The 17,628-nt window shown below is 45.2% G+C and overlaps 1 protein-coding gene across 4 annotated transcripts; it reads left to right on the forward strand.

Moving 5' to 3' along the window:
* Window positions 1–3,366: 3,366 nt before the first annotated feature.
* MYCN (MYCN proto-oncogene, bHLH transcription factor) lies at window positions 3,367–9,738 on the forward strand. Of its 4 annotated transcripts, none has more exons than XM_054178407.1 (3): window positions 3,367–3,452; window positions 6,091–6,941; window positions 8,216–9,738. In XM_054178407.1, the coding sequence occupies exons 2-3, from the start codon at window positions 6,197–6,199 to the stop codon at window positions 8,812–8,814; spliced, it is 1,344 nt and encodes a 447-aa protein (XP_054034382.1). In that variant the 5' UTR covers window positions 3,367–3,452; window positions 6,091–6,196; the 3' UTR covers window positions 8,815–9,738. The 4 variants fall into 4 exon arrangements, with proteins under 4 accessions (XP_054034382.1, XP_054034377.1, XP_054034395.1 ...); XM_054178402.1 differs by lacking the exon at window positions 3,367–3,452 and adding an exon at window positions 5,084–5,188; XM_054178420.1 differs by lacking the exon at window positions 3,367–3,452 and adding an exon at window positions 5,630–5,674.
* The last annotated feature ends 7,890 nt before the right edge of the window (window positions 9,739–17,628 follow it).

Here is a 17,628-nt window from a genome sequence, read left to right on the forward strand (position 1 = left end):
CTGCTCCTGCTCTCGCTCTGGCCTTTGATCTAGCTCACTCCACTTGGACCTGGCTTCTCTCTGGACCCTGCCTGCCATGAAATATGCAGCTTTCTTGCAGGGCTGCTGCTCACGAGTTTCCCCTTGTAGCAGCTGTGTCTACGAACACTTTGATTCTGGCGAGTCCTTTTCCTTTGGATTGTGCTGCATTGCCCACAAATTCAATTATAAAACCTGCAGTTCCTGGTGCCTGCCACCAAAGAGATAACTAGGGAGCGTCGCCAAATTCCTGCTCTGTCCTCGTGAGTAAAACCTGGCATTCTCATCAGCTTTCCCTAAGGTTCCTGGCTTGCCTCTCATTATAAGTGGGGTGAAGCTATTTTGTGGCTTAGCCTTTCCCATTTTCTGAATTCTCTAAATTGTATTAAAGTTGCCCATAAGCATCCTGGTAGAATTTGCGACTGAATAGAACCTGCAAACAATCAAGTAAGTTTTACACCTAATTTTGGAGTGAGGTTGTCAGGACAAATATTTTTATAATTCCCTCCTCGTTAATTCAGCCCCTATGAAATCACAGAGACAGCTACCTAGAAAGTTTACTGAAGGTATACAGGAATAAATCGTCTGCTTTATATTTGGCAGGTTTTGTAGATGTTAACAGCCACCTCCAAATACTTAATCCACCTGAAAATGTTACTACTGCTAGCTAATAGGTATTGACCAGATGCTTGTTTAATAAAATAAAATCCTGGACCTATGAGTGTTCATACTCATGTCCTTTCTAGTCCTACACAGAAAGTTTCACGTGACATTTCTGCTGGTTGAGTCAGAAAAGGGATAAATCATTCCAATTCTGTCATGCTTTTGCCAAGTGAACTCAGAACATACACCTCCTCCCTGAGTGAGGAAACCCTTTATAAATTATTTTTACAATTTAACATGGAGTCATGAGGGTATATACATTCCTTTTGACTAGCTAAGAAAACCCAGAAATGTACTGAAGCTTGGGTGGCTCTGAGGAAAACAACAGCAAACATACCAAGTAATATTGTCCTGTTTCTTTTGATCTTCTCCGTAGTTGCAGGCAGTAAGGGTGAAAGTGAGGTACATGTGGCCAGAGAAATGTCATTACATATTACTTAGTGAATCAAAAATGATGAAATGAAAAATGTTCAGTGGCTGTGAACAGCAGTAACATACTCATGTATTATGTCCAGGTGTGTACGTCCAAGCTCTCAGAGCAGTGCTTGGTCAGGACCACAGGATCTACTTAAACTCTTAACAACGAAATAAGCAAAAGTACCTTTTATTTTTTTATACACTTTTTAATACATATTTTTCTACTTTTCTGGATAGTGAATTCTTACAATGCCTTAAAATATTGGCTGCACAATTAGACTATATTGAACATCTTAATTCCCAAGTTTTTTCAGTGGAATTATGTAACAAATTCACAGTAACTACAAGCGATTTCAGGTTTCCATTTGCCATGAAGCTTCTTGATATAAGTCATTCCAGGGACCAAAGGGTCAAAGAAAAAAGTGTTGACAAAATTGCCAAAACTGTCAGCATTTGTTCAGTCTTCCCAAAGCTTAGCACGTTTTCCAGGTCTTTCCTAACTGTAGAAGACAATGCACTGCTTTCCATTTCCTGTTTGATGGCGATTTGGGGTTTTGCTTGGTTGGGTTTTCTTTGGCAAAGTTACTTTAAAATATTCTTCTGCAGTGCTACCCCACATTAATGTTCTCATCCAGGGTACTACAAAAGATATCATATACTTCAGCAGAACTGTCCTAGAAGTTGAGGGCTTTCTTCCCACACACATATATATGGGGAAAAATAAACATAAAAACAAATGTCTAAAAATGCTACTGAGAAAAAAACAAAAACAAAACAGGTGAGAATTTATAATGAATTAACAATAAATCAGCAGTCCATGTCCATCTCTAAGGTATAGACACAAATATTTGCATATACAAAAACAATACAGGAAATGTGGAGGACAAAAAGAACTACTTTAAAGCAGAAGATCATAAATCATTTTTTAAACTGAGAAAGGTCCTCGATTGATGAGCATAAATAAATTGTTCACACATTTGGTGAGACACACACTAACTGTTCATGTCTGCTCACAAGCTGCAACCTGTTCAAGGCTACTGAAATGTGAGAGGAAAACAATCCCAACCATCCACACCTTTTTTGTCCAGCCAAATTATCCCAACAGAAACTAAATATACATAAATAAAGCTCAGCACTCTCCTAAAACTTCACCTCTTCAAAGTACCAGGAACACATTAGCAAATCAATGAATTCCCCTGTCTCAAATCACAAATCGCAGAAGTTCAGGCAAGCCTGATCTCAAATATCTCACCAGCTCCATCAGGAGTTGGTCCAGCACCTTGACAGCGTGCTGCCCCTTCCACAGCTGACTGAAGCCAGCTGTTCTCTCCTAGTCACGTTACAACTCACAGCAGAGTATCTAAAAGTCACCTTCAGCACTCCCTGCTTGAATTGTGCTGGTTCAGAAGCTCTGATACAGAGGCCTGTTTCCCGGGGGGCCTGCTCTGCCCTCAGTCGGGGCCACCAGAAGGCTCCTCTACAAACTGTAGCCATCTACCTCTGTGCTAACAGGAAAGAGACAAGAATGAGCTTGGGGAGCAGAGTCTAGCAGAAGCTCACTGCTTTGGCCAGAGCCATTTCAAGGCAGCTGTCACTTTTGGTCACCGACCTAAACCAGCCTGGCCTCCGTGAGCAATGGAGGCAGAACAAACATTGCCATCAGGTTCCCTCTAGCAGCTCCATGTCACTGCCAGGCCCGCCCGGGGTGCACAGGCAATCATACTGCTGACCCGGATTCCAACATTCAAGACTGCCTCATGACACTGAAAGGTCCTTTCAAGTTTTCGACTCTGAAGTGCGACATGGAGGTTGAAAGGGGATCACCACACCCTCTGCGGCAGGCCCTTCTGGCACAGACGGCCCAAAGTTCCCTATTGGGGACGAGGTATAAGAGCACACGGGTATCCTCTCTCCCTCAGTTTTTATTCTTCTCTAAAAGTCTCCTTCTCAGTTACTGCCATCAATACCAACGTCCCTTTCTCCCCGCCACGCCTTCGGGCGCCGAGGGTTTTGAACACCCCGGGCTGCACCCGCACCTCCAGCTTGGCGGCTCCATCAACCTTCCAGCGTCCTGAAGCGGGTCGAGAGGCGGCGCCCCGCCTGGCCCGCCGCCGCACACAAAGCGGCCGCCCGCTGCCACCAACCTTCCTGCGAGCGACGCCCAAGTCCCCGCCTCAACCTGCAGCCTATGAGCGCGGAGGCACCGCCCCAAGCGGCGGCCGCACCAGGATCGGGATCGTACCCGCCGCCGCGCACCGCCGAGGAGAGCGCCGTGCTCCCGTCCTATCGCGTCCCGTTCCGCGGCCGGCCCCGCCGCAGCCCCCGCGCCTGCAGGGAAAGGAGGCGAGAGAGCGGTGGGTGCTCCGCCGCCGGGGATATGCGTGGGGGCGCCGGGCGAGCGCCGCGCCGCCGCTCCTGCCGACCCTCCGCAAGGTGTCGCCGTCGGCAGCCGAACGGCGGGCGGGCCGCGGCTGCTTCAGCCGAGTGTCCGTGTCTAGTTCCGCGGGGCCGCGCCGCGGCGGTGTGCGCGGGCTAGCGCGGGCCTGACCAGCGGCCCGGCATCACGCCCGGGGCAGCCCGCCGGCGTGCAAGGGAACGCCTAAGGGGAGGCGGTTACAGTAGGGTGGTCGAAGAAAAGACTGTCTCGTCCAGCCACTTCCTTTATCCTTTTTTTTTTTTTCTTTTTTTTTTTTTTTTCCATTGCCCCGGGTGTTTTCTTGGGAGATCGCGGACGGGGGTGAGGGGGTGTCACCTCTTTCCTGAGCCGCGACTCGGAGGGGATGTTCCCCCCGAGCTGTGGGGCCGGGATGGCGCAGTGAGGGAGCGACACAAAGGGGTAGCGGCTGCGACGGGGTCCGTGGACCAGCTCAGAGCGCGGAGTAGTCCCCCTGTACGGCCCCGGCCCCCCGCGGCAGCCGAGCGCCCTCCCGGCCCGCCCTTGGCGCTCCTGAACCGGGAGCGGGACCTCATCCTGCTTGCAGAGAATAAAGAGCGAATGGGGCTTTTGGCGCCAAATGCCAGGCACCTCCCTGCTTGTATGGAAATCAGGGAGGTGGGGTTAGGCTGCCCTCGCTTTTCTCTTCTGCCCTTCTTTTTTTTTTTTTTTTTAATGTTCCCCGGGTGTGTCAGGGTTTTTGTGTTTTGGTGTGTGTGTGTGGTTTTTTGTGTTTTGGGGTTTTTTTGTTTTTTGTTTTTTAATATTATTCCTTTTTTGGGGAGGTCAATAATAACTAACAGCTTCAAAGCCAGCCGGTGACAGTCATCTGTATGCAGGCAAAGGGTGAATGCGGAGGCTTGGGCAGGCCGAGGGGGCCAGGGGGGTTGGCGCTCAGTAAAGTGCAACATACAAGATCATCTGCTGCTTTTTTGCTGCTTTTTTTTTTTTTTTTCAATTCCCCTTCCCCCCGCCTCCTCCCCCTTGCAACACTCACTACCATCACCAAGGAGGTAAGAAGAGGAAGCTGCAGGGTCTGGGCTGCAGGACAAAAACCCAATCAAATAAATACAATTCCACATCGCATTTGAGTTGCTAAACTGAGGAGGATGGGAAGGGAAAGGAAGAGCAGGGGCATTGCAGTGCCTGAATGGGTTTTTCATTGAGCACCAGAAAATCCTGGAGGATATATTTGTTTTGTTTTGGATCTGACGCATTGAGATCGCCTGTGTTATGTAGGTGCCTCTTTACTGCTTTGCATTTTAAACAGCTTAATGTATTTCACGAGTAGAAAAATGTACAATACTGGAAGTGATCAGGAGGCGGGGCAGGGGGAGAGCAGCTGAGCCAGACTGGTTTCTTTACATTTCATCATAAGGCTTTTAATGGTTCCCCCCCCCCCCCCCCGCTTTTGGTCTCCGTTTCAGCGTCAGCTGCTGTGAACCCAACAGAATTATTTCCCTTCGCGTTACCTTAACCGAGCTGAAGGGAGACGCTAAAGGTCTTTTTTGGACTTAAAATTATTTTTTTTCCCTTTTTTCCTTTTTTTTTTTTTTTTTTTTTTTTTTTTTTTTTAATGTCTGATGCAACTGAGTGCTCGACAGGAATGGGGATGTGGTTGACTGGTCGTGGCTAGTGAGTCGGGGTCCGGCCGAGGTAAGGGCAGCAGTGTGCATTTTGCGGAGGTGAGGGTTGCAAGGCTGGTGTGTTTGCAGGAGGTTTGATTGCGGGAAGTAGCAAAACGCGCAAAGTTGTCCCTGCAGCTTCTCCGTTGCTCTCCTGCCTTAAACTGGAAAATGAAGGGGGAAGAAAAACTTCCCGTACCTTCTTGGCTTTATTGGTGGCGCCGAGGTGGCTTTAATGCATTTTTGTGCGTGAGATTATTACATAAGGTTTATAATTTCTGTTGCTGCTGGATTTCCCCTCCTCCTCTCCCGCCCCCTCCCCCCCTTGTGTTTTGTGCGGATTTCTCTGGCTCGCTTTGAGTGAATGAACTGGCGATTTGCGAAGTTGCAAAGAGCCCCTCCGCCCCCTTTTTTGCATCCTTCTCCTCTCCCCTTTGCACTGCCTCGCAGATGACAAAAGGAGTAAACTTCCTCTACTTTTGCTGGCATATTAGGAGGGCTTTCTGGAGAGATTACGGTATCAAAGCTTTGCATCTGTCTACAGTTACTCTGCTGTTTTGAGCGTTTGAAGCAGTTTGGGGAGAGCCGCCGAGTGCTATGTGCAGAAGCACAGAGGTGCTCTGCATCCTCCCTGTACCTTGCCGGCTGGTTTTGTGTCCTCACCGAGCGCCGGGGCAGGCGGAAAGCTTTCCATGTTCCCGCACTACCTGATCGCCTTTCTTTGAGTATCTTGAGTCGGGAGGAAAGGTGTGTCAGATGCATTTTTTTTCAGAACTTGAAAAAGACTCCCTTCTTCTTGCTATTGATGATGGGATTATTTTTTTTCTCCTTCGGTTAAGAGGAAGGGTGTCATTGGTGTCTGTTTCTTCGTGGTTTAATTGTGTTTGGGGTTTTTTTTAATTTTTTTTTTCATTATTATTATTTTTGGTTTAGTTTCAGGTCTTGTGAGAGTCTGTCTTCATCCCCTTGCTGGAAATACCCATAAAACCTGTCTCTAAAACCATTGCCCGACGCAGGGATCAGCAAGAAGAGACCCCTAATGCCAGGAATGGTCAGTAAAAACACAGACCTCGAGTTCGACTCTTTGCAGCCTTGTTTCTACCCGGACGAAGATGATTTTTACTTGTGCGGACCGGACTCCGCTCCTCCTGGGGAGGACATCTGGAAAAAGTTTGAGCTGCTGCCCACCCCTCCTCTGTCTCCCAGCCGGGCCGGGCTCCAGGAGCACCCCCCGGGAGGAGCCTCGGTGCCGTGGGGACGGGCGGCCTTGGGGGGCTGCCGTCCCGCTGACCCCCTGGACTGGGCGTCCGAGCTGCTCCTGCTGCCCCCCGAGGCCGACCTGTGGGGCGGCTCGGACGGAGGGGACTTCTTCGAGACAGGCCTCAGCGTGACCAACAACCTCAATTCCATCATCATCCAGGACTGCATGTGGAGCGGCTTCTCTGCCCGCGAGAAGCTGGAGCGGGCAGTCAGCGAGAAGCTGCAGAGCAAGGCGCCTGCTGCAGCCGTCCCGCCGCCTCCGGGGGCGACAGGCGCCGCCGCGGGCAGTACCGCCGCTGCCAGCGGCCGCGGGGAGCTAGCCGGCGCCGTGCCCGAGTGCGTCGACCCAGCCGTGGTCTTCCCTTTCCCCGTCAATAAGCGGGAGACGGCGGCGGGCCGCGCTGGCACAGTGGTGGCCGTGGCAGCGGCGGGCGGCGGGACTCTGCGGGGCGGACGCCCACCGCGCCCCACGGGAGACAGCCGGGCCAGCAGCAGCTCCGGGGACGACACCCTCAGCGACTCGGGTAAGCACTCGCCGTACTCGGCCTCACCGTATCCGGGACCCCAGGGTGGGGGGTGGAGGCGCTGCCTCCGGGCGTACATTGCTGCGGGGGCCAGGCAGGGGCAGCTGCGCCCCGGTTCGGTCCCCGTCGGCGGCATCGAGGTGCAGGGCGAGGCGGGGCCCAGGGCGGCCGGCAGGCGGCAGCAGGCGCGGCGGCAGCGGAGGGGCCCTCGTGGTCAGGGCCCCACGGGGGCACCAGAGCCGGGGGCAGCCGGCTCCCGGCCTCCCATCCAAGCAGCAGGCCGTGGGGAGCTGCGGGGCAGGAACCCCCCAGGCAGCAGGGCCAGCCCGTGGGTTGCGCGGTGCTGAAGGCACCACCTGGGGCTTCCTTACCTTTTCCTGTTCTCTTGTGGCTGGCTTGCCACGTACCTAGTGGCCGCGCCGGAGGAATGAGCGGCCTTCTGGTGGGCATAGCAGGCTGCTACTGCTACCCTGGGTACGAGGTTCGTAGGAGATGACCGTGTGTGCCCTGAGGCATGATTTGGGAAGGTGGAGCAGGCTGTCTCCCGTCAGAGCAGCGCTTACCCCTTCACTGACAGAGGTTAAAATGCCCAGAAACCTATCCCCTCTGTGCTTGCAGAAAAGTCCACTCGGGCCGACATGTGTTTTTGTGTGTGTAGATGAGCTAGTCTGTATGAACATCGCCATAAACTTGGTGATCCGTCCCGAGATTCAAAAGCCTGCAGTCCCTTTAATGTCTGGTTTGACAGCTTTGGGTGAGGAAGCACTTCCAACAGCTGTCTTCTTGGCAATGCACCAAGCGCCGGCTTAAAGGGTCCCCGGCTGGAGCAGCTTCACCTTCTGCCTCAGAACAAACCCAGCGATTGTTTAGTTTTCCGGCTGCTTTTCTATCAAGCAAGGGCAGTGTTGTGGCACTGAGCATGCATTTTATACCACTGCTTTACGATTCCATTCAGAATACATGCATTTTATCTAAAAACTCTTTTCTGCCCCTCAGATTATGTGGGTGATAGACCTGCTTTGACTGAAAATTGGAAGTGTTAAAAAAATCACTAAACTTAATACACTTTCAGAAATCACTGTTCTTCAGACATACCATATATAATGCATACTTTTCAAGATCTGTATCTGTCTACAGATGGTGGGCACACCCTGTTTTTACTGCTGCTTTTACTGTACATATTTTGTCAATAAATACATCCAGGTTGATAATTGCTCAGAGTATTGTCTGTGAGAATAATATTTGTTTTATTTTCCCTTTTCTATTACCAAAAGATGATGAAGATGAGGAGGAAGAGGATGAAGAAGAAGAAATAGATGTTGTGACAGTAGAGAAAAGACGCTCCTCCTCCAACAAGGCTGTTACCACCCTTGCTGTTACAATGCGTCCTAAAAATACCACTTTTCCAACAGTCAGGACACAGCAGAATGAACTGATTTTAAAGCGCTGTGCACCGATTCACCAGCAGCATAATTATGCTGCTCCTTCTCCCTACATGGAGACTGAGGATGCTCCACCGCAAAAAAAGTTAAAAACCGAGGTGCCCCGTCCAGCAAAGCCCACAATCCAACCAAAGTCTAAGAGTTCAAGTCCTCGAAACTCTGATTCAGAGGATAGTGAACGTCGACGCAACCATAATATCCTGGAGCGTCAACGGCGTAATGATCTACGGTCCAGTTTCCTCACATTAAGGGACCATGTTCCAGAACTGGTTAAAAATGAGAAAGCTGCAAAAGTTGTGATCTTGAAAAAAGCCACTGAGTATGTTCATTCCCTTCAGGAAGAGGAGCAGAAGTTATTGCTAGAAAAGGAAAAATTACAAGCCAGACAACAACAATTGCTAAAGAAGATAGAATACAAGCGGACTTGCTAAACTTTTTGTCTTGGTTTTTTTTGGTTTGTTTTTGTTTTTTGTTTGGCTGACCAGGACAGTCATTGCCACTTTGCACATTTTTGATTCTTTGAAAAAAATAAATTGTTTTTTGACGTTAAGAATGTTGGTTTTACTTTCAATCCAGTCCCTGAAGTAATCAACAAACTGTTAATCCGGGTACGGAGCAAATGGATGTTCTTGAGAGGAGTTTATTTCAAGACTACCAAACAGGAATGGACTGCCTTTGTTTTTTTTTCTTAAGAACTGTAGATGGTGGGGATTTTTTTTTTTTTCAAATTGTTGGGAGCATTTGGAGCTGCTGGTGACATCTAGTTGAGTTTTGAAATGTTCATTCCTAAGTTTTATGGTGCTTAAGTTCTAACAGATGTTACTTTAGGGGTTGGCATTTTGTGCCCCTGTGGGAATTTTCTGTAAATACCATCTACACACTTGCCTTTTGTACATGTCTTGGGTTATGAGAGGTGGCTTTTGCTACCGGTATTAGACTGGAAGTTCATACCTAAGTACTGTAATACCTCAATGTTTGAGGAGCATGTTTTTGTATACAAATATATTGTTAATCTCTGTTATGTACTGTACTAATTCTTACATTGCCTGTATACTTTAGTATGATGCTGATACATAACTAAATTTGATACTTATATTTTCGTATGAAAATGAGTTGTGAAAGTTTTGAGTAGATATTACTTTATCACTTTTTTGAACTAAGAAACTTTTGTAAAGAAATTTACTATATATGCCTTTTCCTAGCCTGTTTCTTCCAGTTAATGTATTTGTTAATGTTTGGTGCATAGAACTGGGTTACTGCAAAGTTCTGTGTTTAATTTCTTCCAACGATGTACATTTAGTGCTGCGTCTTATAGCACTTTGAAATACCTCATGTTTATGAAAATAAATAGCAATTACACGATGTGCCATTTACTATTTTTCTTCTAAATGAAGTTCTTTTAAATAAAATCTTTAACTTTGCAGCGTTCATGAAATACAAAACCATGGTCCCCTATCCCGGCCACTTAAAACTCCAACTATATGTGACACTATGAAAAGTTCACTAGGCAGGGCACTTTCATTTCTGGATAAAGAGTAATTGTAGGAAGAACAATTTCCCTGTTCTTTCAATTGTCTGTTGTGATGTCAAGATCATCCCAGGGGACTGAACATGCCACAGTTGATGGAAAAACTCCTGTATCTTTTGAAGGCTTCTGGAACATCCAACATCCAAGGAATTGCGAGGGATCTGAAGTAAGGCTAATACCCTTCTGCTAAGGGACCAGCCTCAATGTGGTATGCAAGTGGAGAAGTAAATGATGGAAGTACACTTGCTATAGCACAGAAAATGAACTATTTGTATTAAAGATCTTGACTGCTGTTCTCAGTTGCATTACAAACCAGCTTATCTTTAAGCAGTCCATCGTTGCACAGAAAAATCTTCTTGTTTGCAGCTGAAGTTCCTGTTTATAATTGCACTAAATTGGTAAATTTAAAAATCCCAGGGAAGATACAGAGCTATGAAGCATGTGTCAAATGAGAATTGAACTTGGCAGGTGGTTGTCTTCAGAGCTGTGATGGCATTGATGTGATGAGCAAGACATTGAAGTCTGAAATATATTTGGTCATTTTTGGTTTATTTTCTAGTCTCTCCAGGTATTTCTGACATTTTTAGATTCTGTACACTGAATCTGAAAAAGAAGGTGCAGATTAATGACCAAATGTCCAGTAGTTAAGGATCAACTTGCAGGGAGCTAGTCTGGGACATCTGCCCCTACTTCTGCCACAAAGGTACTGGTATGCTTCATGATGGAGGTACAGAACATCTTACATTTGTCATGAGGTAACAGAGTAGTATGGGGGCAAAATCACCAAAGTAACTGATGTGCTATATGTCCATAATCTACAATAGGTTGCTGGTGTACCCATAACCTTTGCACTCTTGAGCCCCAGCAAGCTTCTGTACTGAGAACGCTGAGTATTGTACTTTAAGTGCAGTAAATCCAGGTCTTCATAAGGCACAAATTGGTATTATGCTGTTTGGATTCATCTAGACCTATACGAGTTCTTGCCATTTGAAGACCTGTCCTGAATAGATAATTATTTTCTAAATTCAGACTTGAGGACTGCAAAGATTCCATACATAGAATTGTTTTCATTCCTTTGACGTGGACTAGAAGTTTGTTCTCCCACTTTTCCAGTACAGTGAAAAAACTAAAAGCCTAAGCAGAGACAGCTGGTGTAGACAAGCACAGGGTGCATTTAAGTTTAGTAGTTACCACAAACCAACCCCCATTGTATTTGCAGGTTTTGTTGAACTCTTGTACCATTTTTAAGTCACATAAGTCATCTTGAAAGAGAAGGAAAGCTTTAAAAGCATCCATTATATTGTCTTTCTAATGATCTTGCTTGACTTCCAGCAAGGGATTTTTAGCATAAGTTTACAGATAGATTTAGTGTAACATTAAAAAAAAACAAACATCTTTATACTGGCCTTTATTTTCCTAGTGGCTGCAAATCATATTTGAGACAAAAATAAATCACAAAATGATCTGTCATTGTCTCTTTACACTCCAGGAATGTAGTAAGGATTGAGCATGCAAAATTGAGTAAGATCCTCTTCCCTTCCCCTCCGCCTCCCCCTTCCCAACATGTCCAAAATCTTCCACTCAGAACAGGGCCAAATTCTAGGTTAAACTGAGTTGCTTGGTGTCATACACCACTAAGGTTTGAATGTCTTCAGGGATGGAGATTCCACAGCCTCTACAGACAACATATTTTATTTTTTCTCTTACCATCACTGAAACAAATTTTCCTATTGTCTTTGTGGAATTTTCCTCGATGCAACCCCTGCCCATTGCCTTCTGTCTTTCTGTGTTTAACCTCCCAGAAGAATCTGGCTCCACCTTCTCTGTAGCCTCCAATTAGGTAGTGAAGAGAGCAATTACTTCTTTCTCTTGAGATAACCTAGTTCTGTCGTGTACTGTTGTGCTATCCAAGCATTTAGAGTATAATCAAGGTGTCAAATACTCAGATTTGTTTGGATATTCAACACAAATCCTATTTGAAAGCCTGTTGGCACAGTCCTTTGGAATTCAGTGATAAATGTCCAACTGATGTAAATGAAAACAGAATCTGGTCCCCCAGAGTTGTGGGACCATGTACTGTACTATTTGCTGCCATGGGCTGTACTACCAGTATTTGGGTTTGTCGGTTTTGTTTCTTTTTTTTTCAGGAGTTAGTAGGTTTGTTTTTATATCATTGCTGGTAGGAAGCAAATTGTCAGTTGTAAGAGGTTATTGAGTTAAAATTGTTAAATTGGAGATAGTGGGTTTCAATTCTTTTACATTTACACAATAAAAATAATTGAGAGGTGTAGGAAAGATGGCTTTTGAAAAGCAGAGGTAAACAATTTAGTAATATTTTCTTAAGAATTAGTACCCACAGGGATATATAGAGAAGGACAAAAACAAAGCCACAGCAGTAACAAAAGATCCTTCTGCAGGTCTGTCTAGAGTGAAGAGTTCATGGGACTCAGTCAAATAATTAATTGATACATTATTCCTTCCTTTCTTTTTTTTTTTTCTTTTTCCTAAATGCACATACCTACATTTTCATTACAAATGTAAACATATCTGTCTGGAGAATCAGAAAGTGTTGCAAGTATCTAATAAACACTTATTCAAAGCCAAGTATTGCCAATTCATGAAGGGACAACTGAATTAGATTGATCACAATCACATCTGATCTGCTGTAAAAATTCCCAAGTCCTTTTTCATATGAAACAGAACTGCTGGAAGGCTCCTCCCAAGTCATATATTCCAGAGGATGTATGGTCTCCTTCCACTTCTCTGTTTATTTTCTTTAAAACAATACTAAGAGTACAAAAGGCTTGAAACACCAAAATGAAATGATCCCTCCATAAACTAGTATAAAGTAAAACACCAGCAGGAGAGCTTAAAAAGGTGAAATGTGTTAATGATGTCATTGCTGCTAGGTCACCTGTTGTCATGAGTGCAAAGGAAAGTGCATTTCTCAAACTCCAAGCTGCTGTTACAGCAACTTAGCACCAGGTCTTGGCAGAACTGCTTGAGATTTCATAATGTATATAATTTGCAGAGGGCACATTTGTTCCTCGTAAGTATACTGATAAATCAGGATTAAAAAAATTACTTTAAAAGGATCCCATTCTTAAGCCTGAATTCCCTGGCTTGTGGCTAGTTTAAAGCAGAAGATTTAATTAAAGTTTTACATCTGAGGTCATGAATTTAATGACATGTAATGTACCGTTATCACACTCTTGGCAAATGCTTTGTGATTTACACAAGTTACATTCTTTTCGTTATGTTCATTCCCCATTTCCTTTTTCCCCTTTTCTCTTTTTCTTCCCATTTCTACCTAACTGCATGTGATGTCTCTTTTTTAAGGAGCCCAAACCCATTAAACTTTAAGTGATTTGAGGCATCACAACAACCCCTTTAAAGTAGGAAGGGATTTCAGTAGAAACAGGACATAGAGCACTTTCAGAAATCTCACCAGAACTTAATGGTGCAAAACATGGATGAAAAGCTGACTGCAGGGCCAGCACGGCATTTTTTGCCTTCTTCTTTAGTACTGGAGCATTAATAAGCAGAGCACCAGCTGGCCTGAGCAATTACCTGAAGACAGATTGGTCTATGCTCAGAACAGCTTTCACTTAAACTGGGCTACCTTTTCCAATCTGGCACCATAAACTAGTTTTAGTTGCCTACTTCTGCTGATCCTGAAAGGAGGCTTGGCCACAGTAAACCAGGCATTTTAGAGTGGAATAGAATGGAATGGAATGGAATAGAATAGAATAGAATAGAATAGAATAGAATAGAATAGAATAGAATAGAATAGAATAGAATAGAATAGGACCAGACCAGGTTGGAAGAGACCTTCAAGATCATCACGTCCAACCCATCAACCAATCCAACCCACCTAAACAACTAAACCATGGCACCAAGCACCCCATCAAGTCTCCTCCTCAAGTCACCCCCAATGATGGTGACTCCACCACCTCCCCAGGCAGCCCATTCCAATGGCCACTCACTCTCTCTGTATAGAACTTCTTCCTGACATCCAGCCTAAACCTCCCCTGGTGCAGCCTGAGACTGTGTCCTCTTGTTCTGGTACTGGCTGCCTGGGAAAAGAGACCAACATCTGCCTGTCTACAACCTCCCTTCAGGTAGTTGTAGAGAGCAATAAGGTCACCCCTGAGTCTCCTCCTCTCCAGACTAAGCAAGCCCAGCTCCCTCAGCCTCTCCTCATAGGGCTTGTGTTCCAAACCCCTCACCAACTTCGTTGCCATTCTCTGGACTTGTTCCAGCAAGCCAACATCCTTCCTAAACTGAGGGGCCCAGAACTGGACACAGTACTTGAGGTGCAGCAGTGTACAGTGCAGTGTACAGGGGCAGAATGACCTCCCTGCTCCTGCTGGCCACACTGTTCTTGATGCAGGCCAGGATGCCATTTGCCCTCTTGGCTGCCTGGGCACACTGCAGGCTCATGTTCAGCCTACCATCGACCAGTACCCCCAGGTCCCTCTCTACCTGGCCACTCTCCATCCACTCTGACCCCAGCCTGTAGCACTGCATGGGGTTGTTGTGGCCAATGTGCAGAACCCGGCACTTGGATGTGTTAAATCTCATGCCATAGGATTCTGCCCATCTGTCCAACCTGTCAAGGTCCTTCTGCAAAGCCTCTCTACCCTCCAGCAGATCAACTCCTGCCCCCAGCTTGGTGTTATCAGCAAACTTACTGATGATGGACTCAATGCCCTCATCCAGATCATCAATAAAGATGTTAAAGAGGATGGGGCCCAGCACTGATCCTTGGGGCACACCACTAGTGACTGGAAATTGTTATTAGATTGCACGAGGTGGTAATTTTTGCTGCCTGCAGGTCTATGATTCTCATCCAACTTAATGCACCTACTGACCACATCCTTCTTTCAGTGAAATTGCTTAGATATAGATTTGATCAGCAGTTGTCTCAGGGATGATAAAATGAATAATCTGTGAAGATTCTTTGTATGTGTGCTGTATATGTAGATTAACATACCTGCTGCATGCACACAAGAGTTCCCATGAACTCCGATAAATAAAGTCAGGATTGTATTTTACCATAGTAAGAAGACTGTCCGCTTGGTTCTTTGAAGAAAAAAACCCCAAACATACACAAGTATTTTGTTTCCATTTGCACATAAATAATGCCAAAATGTTAAAAAAAAGAAAAAGCCTACAAAGTAAGTACAAGCAGTTTTAAATTCTGTGATGAAATCAATGGGTATTTAGACTTAACGGATGTAAAAATATAACTGAATTATGACCTATTTGTTACTGACCTCTGAACCGTTGTGTTACATTTTGTGTGTGCAATCATGGTTAGGCTCCATATATACTATTAAAGCTGCTCTATTTGTGAGCTGTATCATTTGTTCGCAAATTAACAACAACAACAACAAAGCAATATAAAAAAGAACAAAAAAGCCATATAAAAAAGAACATTAGTTCTTCCACCTGACATTGTTTAGATAAGTGGAGGCATTTTCATTGTATGGTAAAGTAAGATTTTTATTTTTTTTCTTATTCTATGCATCAGATTTCCCAACCTCATTTTTGTGCTTTAAGTATTTACTGCTTTCTATCTGCTGTCCATCTTCTATACTGCATGCATTTAGGAAAAACAACTGTCTTCTACATCTGTCTGAAGCTGAGGTTAGATTGTTTTCCTGTAAGCTGCTGTATGAGTCATTGAAAAATTATGACAGGAGTCTGGCTGTCCCAAAGAAGAGTGTCTAACAGCTAAATTATTAGAGGTAGAATAAATCGTGTTTTCCATATCTATAAAGTTACAGTTCTGATCTACAAGCATTACAAGCATTATAGTTTCAAGCACATAGCTGCTTGCCTTTCTAATTCTCCTTATGTAGTCAATGGAAAGACACAGGCTCTTCCCCAGTCCAGAGTGTAAACTATTGGGCTGTTACTGCAATGGGGCCAAACGTTGCTTTGTACCATGGAGAAAGAATGATTGCAACCTGAAAGGAATCATTACATGAACTACCTTAAAGGCTTCTTAAGCACTTCTTCTTATGTTAAGATCCTCCTAGACTGTGCCGAGGCACATGAAAAACAAGAAGGTGATTGGTGGCAGCCAACATGGCTTCACCAAAGGCAAATCATAGCTGACAAATTTGCTGCCCTCCTATGAGGGGTTAACAGTGTTGACGGACAAAGGAAGAGCAACTGATGTCATCTACCTAGACTTATGCAAAGTGCCTGACATTGTTCCGCATGACATCCTGGTCTCTAAAGTGGAAATACAAATACATGGATTTGATGGGTAGACCACATGGTGGATAAGGAATTAGCTGATCATCACACTCAAAGAGTAACAGTTAATGGCTTGATGTCTAAATGCAGGCAAGTAATAAGTCATGTTCCTTAGGGCTTGGTACTGGGACCAGTGTGCTTTAGTCTTTGTTAGTGATGTGGAAGGTAGGATTGAGTGCACCCTCAGCAACTTTGCTGACAACATTGAGCTGTATGGCACAGTCAACATATCGCAGGGAAGGGATGCCAACCAGAGGGACTTACAGTGGCTTGTGAAGTGGGCCAGAGCCAACCTTGTGAAGTTCAACAAAGCCAAGCACGAGGTCCTTCACAAATACAGGCTGGGCAGAGAATGGCTTGAGAATAGTCTTGAGGAGAGGGACATGGGTTTGCCAGTTGATGAAAAACTCAGCATGAGCCAGCAATGTGTACTTGCAGCCCAGAAGGCCAACTGTATCCTGGGATGCATCAAAAGAAGTGTGACCAGGAGGTTGAGGCCCTTTACTCAGCTCTTATGAGACCTGGAGTACTGCATCCAGTTCTGGAGCCTTGAACATAAGAACCACATGGAAATGTTACAGTGGGTCCAGAGGAGGGCCATGAAGATGATCAGAGGGCTGGAGCACCTCTCCTATGAAGACAGGCTGAGAAAGATTGGGTTGTTCAGCCTGAATAAGAGGAGGCTCTCAGAAGATCTTGTATCAGTCTTCTAGTATTTGAAGGGGAGCTACAGGACAGCTGGAGAGGGACTTTTTTAAAGGGCGTGTATTGATAGGACAAGTGGTTGTCTTCAAACTGGAAGAAGCTAGGTTTAGATTCCACAACTCTAGGAATACTCTAGGCCTATGTGTGTATTATCACTTGTGTGTTTCCCTCAAAGGCTGCTTTTGAAAACTTCAGAACTTGGTCTTAATAGTGTCAAATGAAACTCCAGCTGTATATTAACAGGTACAGAGAAACAGAAGAACACAATGATTAACTGAATTACCAATAGTCAAAGAAAAGATTAGTAATTGTAGAGGGCTGACATATCACTTGGTCCTATCTGATGACCAATGCATGTGACAATGAAGTGTATTTTGTGAGTGAGAGTTTTAACTAGTAACATCCTAATTAAACAGCAAACCTTGATGACAAAAGTTCAATGCATACTTATATTTTACTCTGGAACAAGGATTCCTAAACTTACTTATTTTGTGCATGGACATACTGCAACAACATCCAACAATGTGTATTCTCAAGGAGGTTCATTCATCTTAGTATTGCTGCTGATAGGATGAATGCATGGTTTGGGTGTCACACAGGAGATCCAAGCTCACTCCAGAAGAAAAGTCCTTGATTTTTCTTTCATTGGCTAGAGAATGACAACTCAAGAAGGGATTTTACTTGTGCATTTCTTCTGGTTGCCCAGAAAACTGAACTGGTATACAGTAATGTAGGACTTCAG

This window comes from Dryobates pubescens, chromosome 3 (genome assembly GCF_014839835.1).
Source record: "Dryobates pubescens isolate bDryPub1 chromosome 3, bDryPub1.pri, whole genome shotgun sequence".
Lineage (NCBI taxonomy): Eukaryota > Metazoa > Chordata > Aves > Piciformes > Picidae > Dryobates > Dryobates pubescens.

What these genes read in the sequence shown, in the direction of transcription:
- MYCN (XM_054178407.1), top strand. Translation starts at nt 6,197, where the DNA reads ATGCCAGGAATGGTCAGTAAAAACACAGACCTCGAGTTCGACTCTTTG. An exon ending in CGACACCCTCAGCGACTCGG is followed by an intron (nt 6,942 to 8,215) that starts GTAAGCACTCGC and finishes TATTACCAAAAG; the next exon opens with ATGATGAAGATGAGGAGGAA.